At 44.4% G+C, this 13,812-nt stretch overlaps 1 protein-coding gene across 4 annotated transcripts in view; it reads right to left on the bottom strand.

Annotated features, from left to right (window-relative positions):
• The window catches only part of TPM2 (tropomyosin 2), an 80,607-nt gene that overhangs the window by 6,867 nt on the left and 59,928 nt on the right, over positions 1–13,812 (bottom strand). For 2 of the 4 annotated variants that reach the window (XM_063453523.1, XM_063453521.1), the window contains exons 7-9: positions 11,933–11,995; positions 11,077–11,146; positions 8,951–9,343 (exon numbers count right to left, since the gene is read on the bottom strand). In XM_063453523.1, coding sequence (XP_063309593.1) covers positions 9,261–9,343; positions 11,077–11,146; positions 11,933–11,995 — 216 coding nt within the window. In that variant the 3' untranslated portion in view covers positions 8,951–9,260. Of the gene's footprint in view, positions 1–8,950; positions 9,344–11,076; positions 11,147–11,932; positions 11,996–13,812 lie in introns of those variants that run through there. The other 2 variants (XM_063453524.1, XM_063453522.1) reach the window with 1 other exon arrangement.

Raw genomic sequence — 13,812 nt, 5'->3', positions numbered from 1 at the left:
TTACATGTTAGAGGGAGTGGGGTATAGTGACACAGTAACAGAGGGATTGAGGGCCCTTCTCAGTGAGTTTACATGCTAGAGGGAGTGGGGTATAGTGATACAGTAACAGAGGGATTGAGGGCCCTTCTCAGTGAGTTTACATGCTAGAGGGAGTGGGGTATAGTGACAGTAACAAGGGCCTGCTCAGTGAGTTTACATGCTAGAGGGAGTGGGGTATAGTGACACAGTAACAGAGGGATTTAGGGCCCTGCTCAGTGAGCTTACATGTTAGAGGGAGTGGGGTATAGTGACAGTAACAGAGGGATTTAGGGCCCTGCTCAGTGAGCTTACATGTTAGAGGGAGTGGGGTATAGTGACAGTAACAGAGGGATTTAGGGCCCTGCTCAGTGAGTTTACATGTTAGAGGGAGTGGGGTATAGTGACACAGTAACAGAGGGATTGAGGGCCTGCTCAGTGAGTTTACATGCTAGAGTGAGTGGTGTATAGTGACACAGTAACAGAGGGATTGAGGGCCTGCTCAGTGAGTTTACATGTTAGAGGGAGTGGGGTATAATGACACAGTAACAGAGGGATTGAGGGCCCTGCTCAGTGAGTTTACATGTTAGAGGGAGTGGGGTATAGTGACACAGTAACAGAGGGATTGAGGGCCCTGCTCAAGTGAGTTTACATGTTAGAGGGAGTGGGGTATAGTGACACAGTAACAGAGGGATTGAGGGCCCTGCTCAGTGAGTTTACATGTTAGAGGGAGTGGGGTATATTGACAGTAACAGAGGGATTGAGGCCCTGCTCAGTGAGTTTACATGTTAGAGGGAGTGGGTTATAGTGACACAGTAACAGAGGGATTGAGGGCCCTGCTCAGTGAGTTTACATGTTAGAGGGAGTGGGTTATAGTGACAGTAACAGAGGAATTGAGGGCCTGCTCAGTGAGTTTACATGTTAGAGGGAGTGGGGTATAGTGACACAGTAACAGAGGGATTGAGGGCCCTGCTCAGTGAGTTTACATGCTAGAGGGAGTGGGGTATAGTGACAGTAACAGAGGGATTGAGGGCCCTGCTCAGCGAGCCTACATGTTAGAGGGAGTGGGGTATAGTGACAGTAACAGAGGGATTGAGGGCCCTGATCAACTAGCTTACATGTTAGAGGGAGTGGGGTATAGTGACACAGTAAGAGGGATTGAGGGTCTGCTCAGTGAGCTTACATGTTAGAGGGAGTGGGGTATACTGACACAGTAACAGAGGGATTGAGGGCCCTGCTCAGTGAGTTTACATGTTAGAGGGAGTGGGGTATAGTGACAGGGTAACAGAGGGGTTGAGGGCCCTGCTCAGTGAGTTTACATGTTAGAGGGAGTGGGGGTAAAGTGACACAGTAACAGAGGGATTGAGGGTCTGCTCAGTGAGTTTACATGTTAGAGGGAGTGGGGTATAGTGACACAGTAACAGAGGGATTGAGGGCCCTGCTCAGTGAGTTTACATGTTAGAGGGAGTGGGGTATAGTGACACAGTAACAGAGGGATTGAGGGTCCTGCTCAGTGAGCTTACATGTTAGAGGGAGTGGGGTATAGTGACACAGTAACAGAGGGATTGAGGGACTGCTCAGTGAGTTTACATGTTAGAGGGAGTGGGGTATAGTGACACAGTAACAGAGGGATTGAGGGCCTGCTCAGTGAGTTTACATGCTAGAGGGAGTGGGGTATAGTGACACAGTAACAGAGGGATTGAGGGCCTGCTCAGTGAGCTTACATGTTAGAGGGAGTGGGGTATAGTGACAGTAACAGAGGGTTTGAGGGCCTGCTCAGTGAGTTTACATGTTAGAGGGAGTGGGGTATAGTGACACAGTAACAGAGGGATTGAGGGCCCTGTTCAGTGAGTTTACATGCTAGAGGGAGTGGGGTATAGTGACACAGTAACAGAGGGATTGAGGGCCTGCTCAGTGAGTTTACATGTTAGAGGGAGTGAGGTATAGTGACACAGTAACAGAGGGATTGAGAGCCCTGCTCAGTGAGTTTACATGTTAGAGGGAGTGGGGTATAGTGACAGTAACAGAGGGATTGAGGGCCCTGCTCAGTGAGTTTACATGTTAGAGGGAGTGGGGTATAGTGACACAGTAACAGATGGATTGAGGGTCCTGCTCAGTGAGTTTACATGTTAAAGGGAGTGGGGTATAGTGACAGTAACAGAGGGATTGAGGGCCATGCTCAGTGAGTTTACATGTTAGAGGGAGTGGGGTATAGTGACACAGTAACAGAGGGATTGAGGGCCTGCTCAGTGAGTTTACATGTTAGAGAGAGTGGGGTATAGTGACACAGTAACAGAGGGATTGAGGGCCCTGCTCAGTGAGTTTACATGCTAGAGGGAGTGGGGTATAGTGACACAGTAACAGAGGGATTGAGGGCCATGCTCAGTGAGTTTACATGTTAGAGGGAGTGGGGTATAGTGACACAGTAACAGAGGGATTGAGGGTCCTGCTCAATGAGCTTACATGTTAGAGGGAGTGGGGTATAGTGACACAGTAACAGAGGGATTGAGGGCCATTCTCAGTGAGTTTACATGTTAGAGGGAGTGGGGTATAGTGACACAGTAACAGAGGGATTGAGGGCCCTGCTCAGTGAGTTTACATGTTAGAGGGAGTGGGGTATAGTGACACAGTAACAGAGGGATTGAGGGCCTGCTCAGTGAGTTTACATGTTAGAGGGAGTGGGGTATAGTGACACAGTAACAGAGGGATTGAGGGCCTGCTCAGTGAGTTTACATGCTAGAGGGAGTGGGGTATAGTGACACAGTAACAGAGGGATTGAGGGCCTGCTCAGTGAGTTTACATGTTAGAGGGAGTGGGGTATAGTGACACAGTAACAGAGGGATTGAGGGCCTGCTCAGTGAGTTTACATGCTAGAGGGAGTGGGGTATAGTGATACAGTAACAGAGGGCCCTGCTCAGTGAGTTTACATGTTAGAGGGAGTGGGGTATAGTGACAGTAACAGAGGGATTGAGGGCCCTGCTCAGTGAGTTTACATGTTAGAGGGAGTGGGGTATAGTGACACAGTAACAGAGGGATTGAGGGCCTGCTCAGTGAGTTTACATGTTAGAGGGAGTGGGGTATAGTGACACAGTAACAGAGGGATTGAGGCCCTGCTCAGTGAGTTTACATGTTAGAGGGAGTGGGGTACAGTGACACAGTAACAGAGGGACTGAGGGCCTGCTCAGTGAGTTTACATGCTAGAGGGAGTGGGGTATAGTGACACAGTAACAGATGGATTGAGGGTCCTGCTCAGTGAGTTTACATGTTAAAGGGAGTGGGGTATAGTGACAGTAACAGAGGGATTGAGGGCCATGCTCAGTGAGCTTACATGTTAGAGGGAGTGGGGTATAGTGACACAGTAACAGAGGGATTGAGGGCCTGCTCAGTTTGTTTACATGCTAGAGGGAGTGGGGTATAGTGACACAGTAACAGAGGGATTGAGGGCCTGCTCAGTGAGTTTACATGTTAGAGGGAGTGGGGTATAGTGACACAGTAACAGAGGGATTGAGGGCCTGCTCAGTGAGTTTACATGCTAGAGGGAGTGGGGTATAGTGATACAGTAACAGAGGGATTGAGGGCCCTTCTCAGTGAGTTTACATGCTACAGGGAGTGGGGTATAGTGACAGTAACAAGGGCCTGCTCAGTGAGTTTACATGCTAGAGGGAGTGGGGTAAACTGACACAGTAACAACTTACATGCTAGAGGGAGTGGGGTAAAGTGACACAAAAGGTAAGGATAGTAGTAGACTAATGACAGTTGCAGGAGAGGAATCAGTCGGGATATATTAACAGTTTAATTTATATGCTTTTATGAAGAAGTGGGTTTTTAATGATTTTTTTGAAGGAGTGGAGACTGGGTGAGCATCTAACGGAGGAGGGAAGTGAATTCCACAGGAACAGTGCAACCCTCAAGAAGTCTTGAAGGTGAGCATCAGAGGTTGGAGTACAGACAGAAGATAGACGTAAGTCTTCAGCAGAGCGTAAGGGCCTAGACGGGACATATTTGTGTATAAGGGAGGATAGAGAGGTGGGGATTATGTAGAGATTTGAAAGCAAGAACCAGAATTTTAAATTGAGCCCTATATCTTACAAGAAGTCAATGTAGGGACTGACAGAAGGGTGAGGCATGGGAGGTGCGGGCGGACATGAAGATGAGCCTCGCCGCCACATTCATTATGGACTGTAATGATGCAAGTTGGGAACACGTAAGACCACTGACAAGCGGATTACAGTAGTCAAGGCGAGAAAGGACAGTGGAATGGACCAGCACCTTAGTCTCATCTGGCGTTAAGTAGGGTCGGCTGCATGCAATATTTTTGAGATGGGAGGGACAGGATTTGGCAATAGACTGAACATGAAGCGTGAAGGAGAGGTCAGAGTCAAAGAGAACATCTTGGAGGGAGACAGACACAGGAGTAGCAACACTTGAGGGAGGAAAGACCAGAATTTCAGTTTCGGTCAAGTTGAATTTAAGGAAGTGGGCAGCCATCCAGTTAGAAATAGAGAGGCAGAGACACTAGTCAAGAGGAATGGGGAGAGATCAGGAGAGGACAGATAGATTTGTGTGTCATCTGCATAGAAATGATATTGGAAGCCAAAGGAGCTAATGAGTTTACCAAGGGAGGCAGTATAGATAGAGAACAGTAGGGGACCAAAGACTGATCCTTGGGGGACACCAACAGAGAGGAGTTAGGGAGAAGAAGCAGAGCCAGAGAAAGAAACACTGAAAGAGCGCTGGGAGAGGAAGGAGGAGAACCAGCAGAGAGCAATATCTTGTAGACCAATATTGTGGAGGATGAGAAGAAGCTGTTAATGATCAACTGTGTCAAAAGCCGTAGAGAGGTCAAGGAGAATTAGGATAGAATAGTGACCACAAGATTCTGCAGCGAGAAGATCATTGGATACTTTGGTCAGTGCCGTTTCCACAGAGTGCTTAGTGTAGAAACCAGACTGAAGTGGGTCTAGCAGAGAGTTGGACAGAGAGTTGGGAAGTTTGTAAATCACGCATACACAAATCTTGGATGCAAAAGGCAGTAGCGAGATAGGACGGTAATTGGACGGGGAGTTAGGGTCAAGGTTGGGCTTCTTTAGAATTGGGGTTACTGTTGCATGTTTGAAGGGCGATGGAAATATGCCAAAGGAGAGAGAGATTGAATATTTTAGTGAGAGGTAGAAAATGAGAAGACAGAGTACGGATGAGAGGTGAGGGAACTGGATCTAGGGAGCAGGTGGTGGGGCGGGAGAACTGGAGCAGAGCAGAAACCTCTTCCGCTGTAGCGCGTGCGAATGAACATAGAACCAGGGGCGTATTAGCCGCGAGGCAAACAAGGCATTTGCCTTGGGCGGCATTTTCCAGGGGGCGGCAAAAAAAGCCGCCCCCCAAATGCCCAAGGCAAATGTCTTGTTAGCCTTGCGGCTAACAGACATGCCGGATGGGCTGCTGGGCGGGCGGGCGGATGGGCTGCTGGGCGGGCTGCTGGGCGGGCGGCCGGCGAGGGAGCACTTCCCCTGAGCTGTCTGCTCAGCTCCCTCGCCAGCCGCAGAGTGAGGCTGGGAGGCGGAGCCGGAATATGGGGGGAGGGGGGGTGTTAAATAAAAAGAAAAAAATGTGTTAAAAATAAATGTAAAAAAAATGTGTTAAAAAAAAATAAAAAAAAATGTGTTAAAAATAAATTTAAAAAAAATGTGTTAAAATAAATAAAAAAAAAAGTGTTAAAAATAAATTTTAAAAAAATGTGTTAATGTGGGTGAGTGTGTGTCTGTGTCTGTTATTGTGTGTGTGTCTGTTAGTGTGTGTGTGTGTCAGTGTGTCTGTCTGTTAGTGTTTGTGTCTGTTAGTGTGTGTGTGTGTGTGTGTGTGTCTGTTAGTGTGTGTGTGTCTGTTAGTGTGTGTGTGTCTGTTAGTGTGTGTGTGTCTGTTAGTGTGTGTGTGTCTGTTAGTGTGTGTGTGTCTGTTAGTGTGTGTTTGCCTGTGAGTGTGTGTGTATGTTAGTGAGTGTGTGTGTATGTTACTGAGTGTGTGTGTATGTTAGTGAGTGTGTGTTTCTGCTAGTGAGTGTGTGTCTGTTAGTGTGTGTGTTTGTCTGTTACTGAGTGTGAGTGAGTCTGTTAGTGTGTGTGTGTTTCTGTTAGCTAGTGTATGCGTATCTGTCAGTGAATGTGTGTGTATTTAGAATGCGGGGCGGGGGGAATGGTTGGGTGGGGGTGGCGCGGGGCAGAGGGGGGGGCGCCTGAGTTTTGTCCTGCCTAGGGCAGCACAAAACCAGGATACACCACTGCATAGAACAGCAGAGGGAATAAGGTTATGGATAGTATTGTAAGGGGAAGAATAAAGATGAGAGATCTCTTCCGTGATTGGAGAGATCTTTTCAGTGAAGTGAGTTGCAAAGTCTGAGGCGGTCAAGTTAGTAGGTGGAGGAGGAACAATAAGGTGAAGAAGAAAGTTAAATGTGTGAAATAGTCATTTGGGTTCACGGGAGAGTGTGGTTATGAGGGTATTGAAGTAATTTACTTTTGCAGAGGAAAGAGCCAAGCTGTATGAGCGCAGCATAAATTTATAGTGGAGAAAGTCCGACGCACAGTAAGACTTTCTCCAACGGCGTTCAGCATTTCTGGAGCGTTTTTGGAGGTATCGAGTCAGCTTGGTGTGCCAAGGTTGTTGTTGGGGGCGCTTGCTGCATTTAAATGTAGGAGGTTGCCATGATGTCTAGTTGAGAGGAGAGGGTGGAATTGTAGAAGGAGGTTGCAGAGCTAGGACATGTGAGGTTTGAGATTGGTAAAAGGAGAGTTTGGAGATTAGTTGAGAAATGCTCTAGGTCAAGACATTGGAGGTTTCTGTGAGATTAATGTTTAATGTTTAGTGGTGTCAGTTGGGTCTTGGGTATGCCGATGTCAAAAGTCAGCAGATAGTGGTCAGATAGAGGAAAAGGAATATTTGAGAGATTAGAGACGGTAAAGAGATTGGTGAAGGCGAGATCAAGAGTGTTTCCCGCTGTATGGGTTGCTAAATTTGACCATTGCGTAAGACCAAAGGAGGAGGTTACAGAGAGCAGACGAGAGACATCAGTGTAGTTGGGGTTGTTGATTGGGATATTGAAATCCCCAAGTATAAGGGAAGGAGTGCTAGATGAGAGGAAGTGAGGAAGCCCGGAAGAAAAGTACTCAATGAATAGCCTGTGTTGAGGGTAAACTGGAACTCATTTATTAGCAGCCACAACTGGCCTTATATGCAGGTCTCCATGCAAGGGGCACTCCCCTCTGGACCTGAGAGTAGAATACTGTAAAAATATACACGTGATCACCTTGGCTCTCAGGTCCAGGACACTCCCATACAAAATAGGATAATCCCTCCCTTGTGCCTGAGAGATAATTGGGTTAGGAACTGTACTAAACTCAATTATCTCCGGGCACAGAAAACATACATTTCCCAAACACCCCAAAAGTACCTTAAAAATACATAACACCCCCTGATAACCCAGATCGGTTCAGGGGTTCTCCACTGGTACGGGTTTAGACTTTATGGACAGTGAGCCGCTGGTACGGGTTTAGACTATGGACAGTGAGGTTCTCCACTGGTACGGGTTTAGACTTCATGGACAGTGAGGGTCTCCACTGTTACACGTTTAGACTTTATGGACAGTGACAGTGTCTACCCCTACATGGGGTGACATTTTGTCATCAAATTAATATGGTAACCAGGAGTCATGTGACCAAGCTCAGGTAAAACTTTCTTAAAGGGGAACTATGAGTTTACCAAGGGAGGCAGTATAGATAGAGAACAGTAGGGGACCAAGGACTGATCCTTGGGGGACACCAACGGAGAGGAGTTGGGAGTAGAAGCAGAGCCAGAGAAAGAAACACTGAAAGAGCGCTGGGAGAGGAAGGAGGAGCACCAGCAGAGAGCAATTAGGATAGAATAGTGACCACGAGATTTTGCAGCGAAGAGATCATTGGATACTTTGGTCAGTGCCGTTTCCACAGAGTGCTTAGTGTGGAAACCAGACTGAAGCGGGTCTAGCAGAGAGTTGGACTTGGGGAAGTCTGTCAATCTCGCGTACACAACTCTTTTGGACGCAAAAGGCAGTAGCGAGATAGGACGGTAGTTGGGCGGGGAGATGGGGTCAAGGTTGGGCTTCTTTAGAATTGGGATTACAGTTGCATGTTTGAAGGGCGATGGAAATATGCCAGAGGAGAGAGAAAAATTGAGAATTTTAGTGAGAGTTAGAGAAAGAGAAGATCCATCCCTTTCCCTACTACTGAAGTAAGGCTTACTGGCCTATAGTTGCCCGACTCCTCCCTATTACCTTTCTTGTGAATGGGCACAACATTCGCTAACTTCCAATCTTCTGGGACTACTCCTGTTATCAATGATTGGTTAAATAAATCTGTTAATGGTTTTGCTAGTACACCACTAAGCTCTTTTAATAGCTTTGGGTGTATTCCATCAGGCCCCATTGACTTATTTGTCTTTACTTTTTGACAGTTGAAATAGAACCTCTTCCTCTGTAAACTCACGCGTAATAAATGACTCAGTCTTATTTCCTAATCAAGGTCTCTTTCTTTCAACAGCCCTATTGTGACTGTTCTCAGACACCTGACTTATAAATGAGTGAGGAGACAGCTCATATATATTGGGATAGAGGTGAATTATTTGCATTGCTCTAGTTATTAAAATATTTTTTTATAAAACAAAGCTCAAACATATGCTAACTGTCCTGTGGAACAAATAAGATTGTAAAACTTTCAGAAAATAGAATGAAAAGCCAAAAGTTTGAGAGAAGAAGAAGGTTTTATTAAGTTAGCAGCACAGGAACAAAGACAATGGATAGGTATCTCAGAGAGAGAATAAAACTTCTGCCATTTACACATCAATACTGCAGACCACCAGGGACCTCCAATCAAACCTGCACTCACACACAGGAACAGGGCTTGTGACACACAGGAACAGGGCTTGTATAGAGACAGGATAACAGGATAAGACAGGAAGAGTTAGGTAGAAAGCAATCCACAGACCCAGGTAACAGACGAAAGGACCAAGAAATTATGTAACAAGCAAAAACAAGCACCGACAGAAACAGAGAGACTCACACAACATGCATCAAATGTCAGACAGAGAAAAATCCCACAAAATAATGAGAAAATGGATGCACCAAGAAGTCTTTTGCTGCAGCGAAAACGCACTATACTGGTCGCAAGAGAAGACAGGTGTGAAGATGGCAGAAGAGAGACAGCTTGTGAAGTCAGGGCTCAGAGTGATGTGATATCATTGAGAGCATTGTCCAGCTCCTCACTGATTGCCTTATATTTCATCTTCTGGGCATAAACCTCATCTAGAGAGAGAAAAGGAGGACAGAGACCATGCAGGGAAACCACAGGAAGAAACGTGGAAAGAGAGAGTTCAGGGATACAGCAGACACAGAGTGACCGTAAAGGGATACACGTATGGAGAAGATACAGGTTGACCACGGAGGAAATAGGCATAGACAGAATGACACCGAGTGACCATGGATGGATATAGAGAAGACACAGAGTGATCACGGAGGGAAATAGGCATAGACACAAAAACACAGCGTTACCACAAATGGATATAGAGAAGACACAGAGTGACCACGGATGGATATAGAGTGAGAAGACACAGAGTGATCACGGAGGAAAATAGGCACAGACAGAATGACACCGAGTGACCACGGAGGGAAATAGGCATAGATAGAATGACACCGAGTGACCACAGATGGATATAGAGAAGACACAGAGTGGTCACAGAGGGAAATATGCATAGACAGAAAGACACAGAAAGATCACAAATTAATATAGAGAAGACACAGGGTGACCACGGAGGAGATATAGGCATAGGCAGACCAAATGGAAAAAGCAGGCGTAGAGAGGATGACAAACAGTGATGGCAAGAGACAGAAGGGCGGGTAAAGCGAATGAAGAGACAGGGATAACAGCAGAATATTGTATAGACAGACACATTTAAAGACAATCACACATGTACAAATGAATGCAAAATATAGAAAGTGTGGGGGGTGGGGGGTGGGGAAGGGATTGGTGAGAAAAATATAAATTAGCAAATTCCTGAGTAATACACAGAGCATAATGCAAACAAACAAAAACAAAGATTATCAGTAGTCATATTCTAAGCAGGGGTAGGAGCTGGAACTATATATATCTAAGAAGAGCTGGAGTAAGAGTAAGGAGTTACAGGTTATATCTAGGGAGATCTAGAAGAAGGGTAAGGAGTTGCAGGTTATATCTAGGAAGAGCTGGAAGAAGGGTAAGGAGTTGGAGGTTATAGCTAGGAAGAGCTGGAGGAAGAGTAAGGAGTTACAGGTTATATCTAGGAAGATCTAGAAGAAGGGTAAGGAGTTGCAGGTTATAGCTAGGGAGAGCTGGAAGAAGGGTAAGGAGTTGGAGGTTATATCTAGGAAGAGCTGGAGGAAGAGTAAGGAGTTACAGGTTATATCTAGGAAGATCTAGAAGAAGGGTAAGGAGTTGCAGGTTATATCTAGGGAGATCTAGAAGAAGGGTAAGGAGTTGCAGGTTATATCTAGGGAGATCTAGAAGAAGGGTAAGGAGTTGCAGGTTATATCTAGGGAGATCTAGAAGAAGGGTAAGGAGTTGCAGGTTATATCTAGGAAGAGCTAGAAGAAGGGTAAGGAGTTGCAGGTTATATCTAGGAAGAGCTGGAAGAAGGGTAAGGAGTTGCAGGTTATATCTAGGAAGAGCTGGAAGAAGGGTAAGGAGTTGCAGGTTATAGCTAGGAAGAGCTGGAGGAAGAGTAAGGAGTTACAGGTTATATCTAGGGAGATCTAGAAGAAGGGTAAGGAGTTACAGGTTATATCTAGGAAGAGCTGGAAGAAGGGTAAGGAGTTGCAGGTTATATCTAGGAAGAGCTGGAAGAAGGGTAAGGAGTTGCAGGTTATAGCTAGGAAGAGCTGGAGGAAGAGTAAGGAGTTACAGGTTATATCTAGGAAGAGCTGGAAGAAGGAGCTGCAAATTATAATATGAAAAGGGTCAGACATGTAACAGAATCAATAGGAAAGGTAGATTTTTATTTTACCTTCCAGATCATCAATGGTTTTCTCCAACTTAGCAACTGATTTTTCTGCAAATTCCACTCGTGATTCGGTCTGAGGAGAAATTAATAGTACGAACATTAGTCATAAAGCACAGTTAAATATTTAAAACTGTATTTCTGGGTCACAGAAGTGTTCCATTTATCCTATCAAGGTAAAACTGAATAATTCTAAAATCATACAAATAATCATGAGAGATGTAGTTCTACAACATTTGGCCATCTACCTTTTTAGGATCTCTGATATACAGCACCACCAAAACCCACCAACTATCCACGCATAGCCCCACATTAATGGGATTACTCCAAAAAAGGAAAAAACATCCTTTTAAAAGAAATTATTCTATCATAGAGAAATTTGATCCTCCCAAAAGAAAATACCATCATATCAAAGGAAAACAATATCCTTACAAAGGGAAAAAAACATCCGATGAAAGGGAAAAACCATCCGATGAAAGAGAAATAGTATCCAATGAAAGGGTAAATCCCATCAGATTTTGTTCCAGTGGGAATAACGACAAATCACAGATAATTGTGTGTCATAAACCATCCCACAGAGCTCAATTAATAATAAACCATATACAGATTCACTGGTGAAGCCAAACTATACAATATCGCAGAAACCAAAGCCTCTGATAGGCAGCAAAGAAAGCTCCACAAAAATGCTCATGTATGGTGTCACCCAAACGAACAGACACAAAGCAATTAGCACAGACACACACTACACAATGGAAACACACATATGAAAAGCACTGGTGACATCCAACAACCCTGAACAGTTATTCTCAGTATCCTGGTATTCTCGGGCTCTTCCTATTACTATGACAAAAAACACTCTTACCTCCTTTAGTCTTTCAGTCAGAAGTTTAATTTCCTCCTCATATTTGTCTTCTTTTGAAGAATACTGTAATATGAAAAGATATCAAAAATGAGTGAGACAGAGCAAAAATGGGAAAATCTAACAGTCAGACACAAATGGCAGTAAGCCATCAGCAGGAATAACGGTCGAGCAGAACGACGGAAAAAAGCTCCCAATTAGCCTATTACGGGTATGGAATACATCAGAAATATATTTAAGGAGGACAACAGAGTTAGGAAGAAAAATGGGAGAGCCCAGCACTCCAAAGGTGATAGCTGGGTGCGTGCTAACAGTGTATCATGTCCCCAGTAACATGAGAACAAAATCAGAAAGCCGTTTCACCAGACTTATTTCAAGAGAGATGTATTCCACCAAAATGGACCTGCATCCGTTCGACCATGTAGGTCTTTGTCAAGCCAGAGTTCCTCAATATAGATGGTATATGAATGATATATAATACTGGGAATGTTTTTTTTTCTGGCACTGCCAGATGACTTTCTTATTCTTTATTTAATATGATGCTTGTAAGCTCAGTTACATGCCGTCTATATGGAGGAACTCTCATATATTTTGCCCTTTGGAGTTTATCTGTACAGCTTTACTTCTAGATTCATAGTTACATAGCTGAAAAGAGACTTGCGTCCATCAAGTTCAGTTTTCCTCACATTTGTTTTTGATGTTGATCCAAAACAATTTTGCAACAAACTAAGGGAAAAAAATCCGTTTTGAGCCCAAAATAGCAGTCAGAGTCTCCTTGGATCAAGCAGCTATTACCCCACTAATTAGAAAGTGAATCCCTGTATGTTATGTTTTTGGAAGTATTTATCCTATTGCAGTCTGTATGGACATCTGTATGGACTCTGATAAAACCACCTCTTCAGGCAGCGAATTCCATATCCTTATTTCTCTTAATTTAAAAAAAACAACAACCTTTTCTTTGCCTTAGATGAAATCTCCTTTCTTCCAGCCTAAATGTGTGACCTCGTGTCCTATGTATAGCCCTGTTTATGAATAGATTTCTAGATAAAGGTTTGTACTGGCCCCGAATATATTTGTATAATGTTATCATATCCCCTCTGAGGGGCTGTTTTTCCAAACTAAAGAGATTTTAAGGTTTTAACCTTTCTTCGTAAATAAAATGCTCCATTCCTTTTATCAATTTTGTAGCTCGTCTCTGCACTTTTTCTAGTGCTATGATATCTTTCTTTAGAACAGGTGCCCAAAATTGCACAGCATATTCAAGGTGTGGTCTTACCAGCGATTTATAAAGAGACAAAATTATATTTTCATCTCGAGAATTTATACCCCTATTTATACATGACAAAACCTTACTGGCCTTAGCAACTGCAGATTGACATTGCATATTGCTGCCTAATTTGTTGTCTATAACAATTCCCAAATCCTTCTCGTGTCTTGTTATCCCTAATTCACTACCATTTAATTATTACTTGTTTTAGTTTTGTAATTTTTAGTATCTTGCACCATTGTTAATTTTTTTCTACCACCTACGTAGGGGGTGTTTGTGAATATAATTAAATCACTGAGGCCTTTTAAGCTGCACGTGATGTGGTGAAGTCAGGCTTGACAAAGACCTACATAGGTTAAAACTCCACTGTGGTGGAATAATTCTCTCCTAGGAGGTGAAGGGAGGTAAGAGTGAAAGTCAGTAAAGACAGTGGGGAGCACGGAGTTCAGAGTGAGTAGAGGTAAGAGTGAAAGTCAGAGGGGAGCGTGGAGGTAAGAGTGAAAGTCAGTGGAAGACATCAGAGAGCAAGTAAGTCAGAGTGAGTAGAGGATAGCGTGAAAGTCAGTGGAAGACAGCAGGGAGCATGGAGGTCAGAGTCAGTGGAGGTAAGAGTGAA

This window comes from Pelobates fuscus, chromosome 5 (genome assembly GCF_036172605.1).
Source record: "Pelobates fuscus isolate aPelFus1 chromosome 5, aPelFus1.pri, whole genome shotgun sequence".
NCBI lineage: Eukaryota > Metazoa > Chordata > Amphibia > Anura > Pelobatidae > Pelobates > Pelobates fuscus.
Note: the sequence above shows the minus strand (reverse complement) of the source record. Positions and strands in the feature narration are given on the sequence as shown.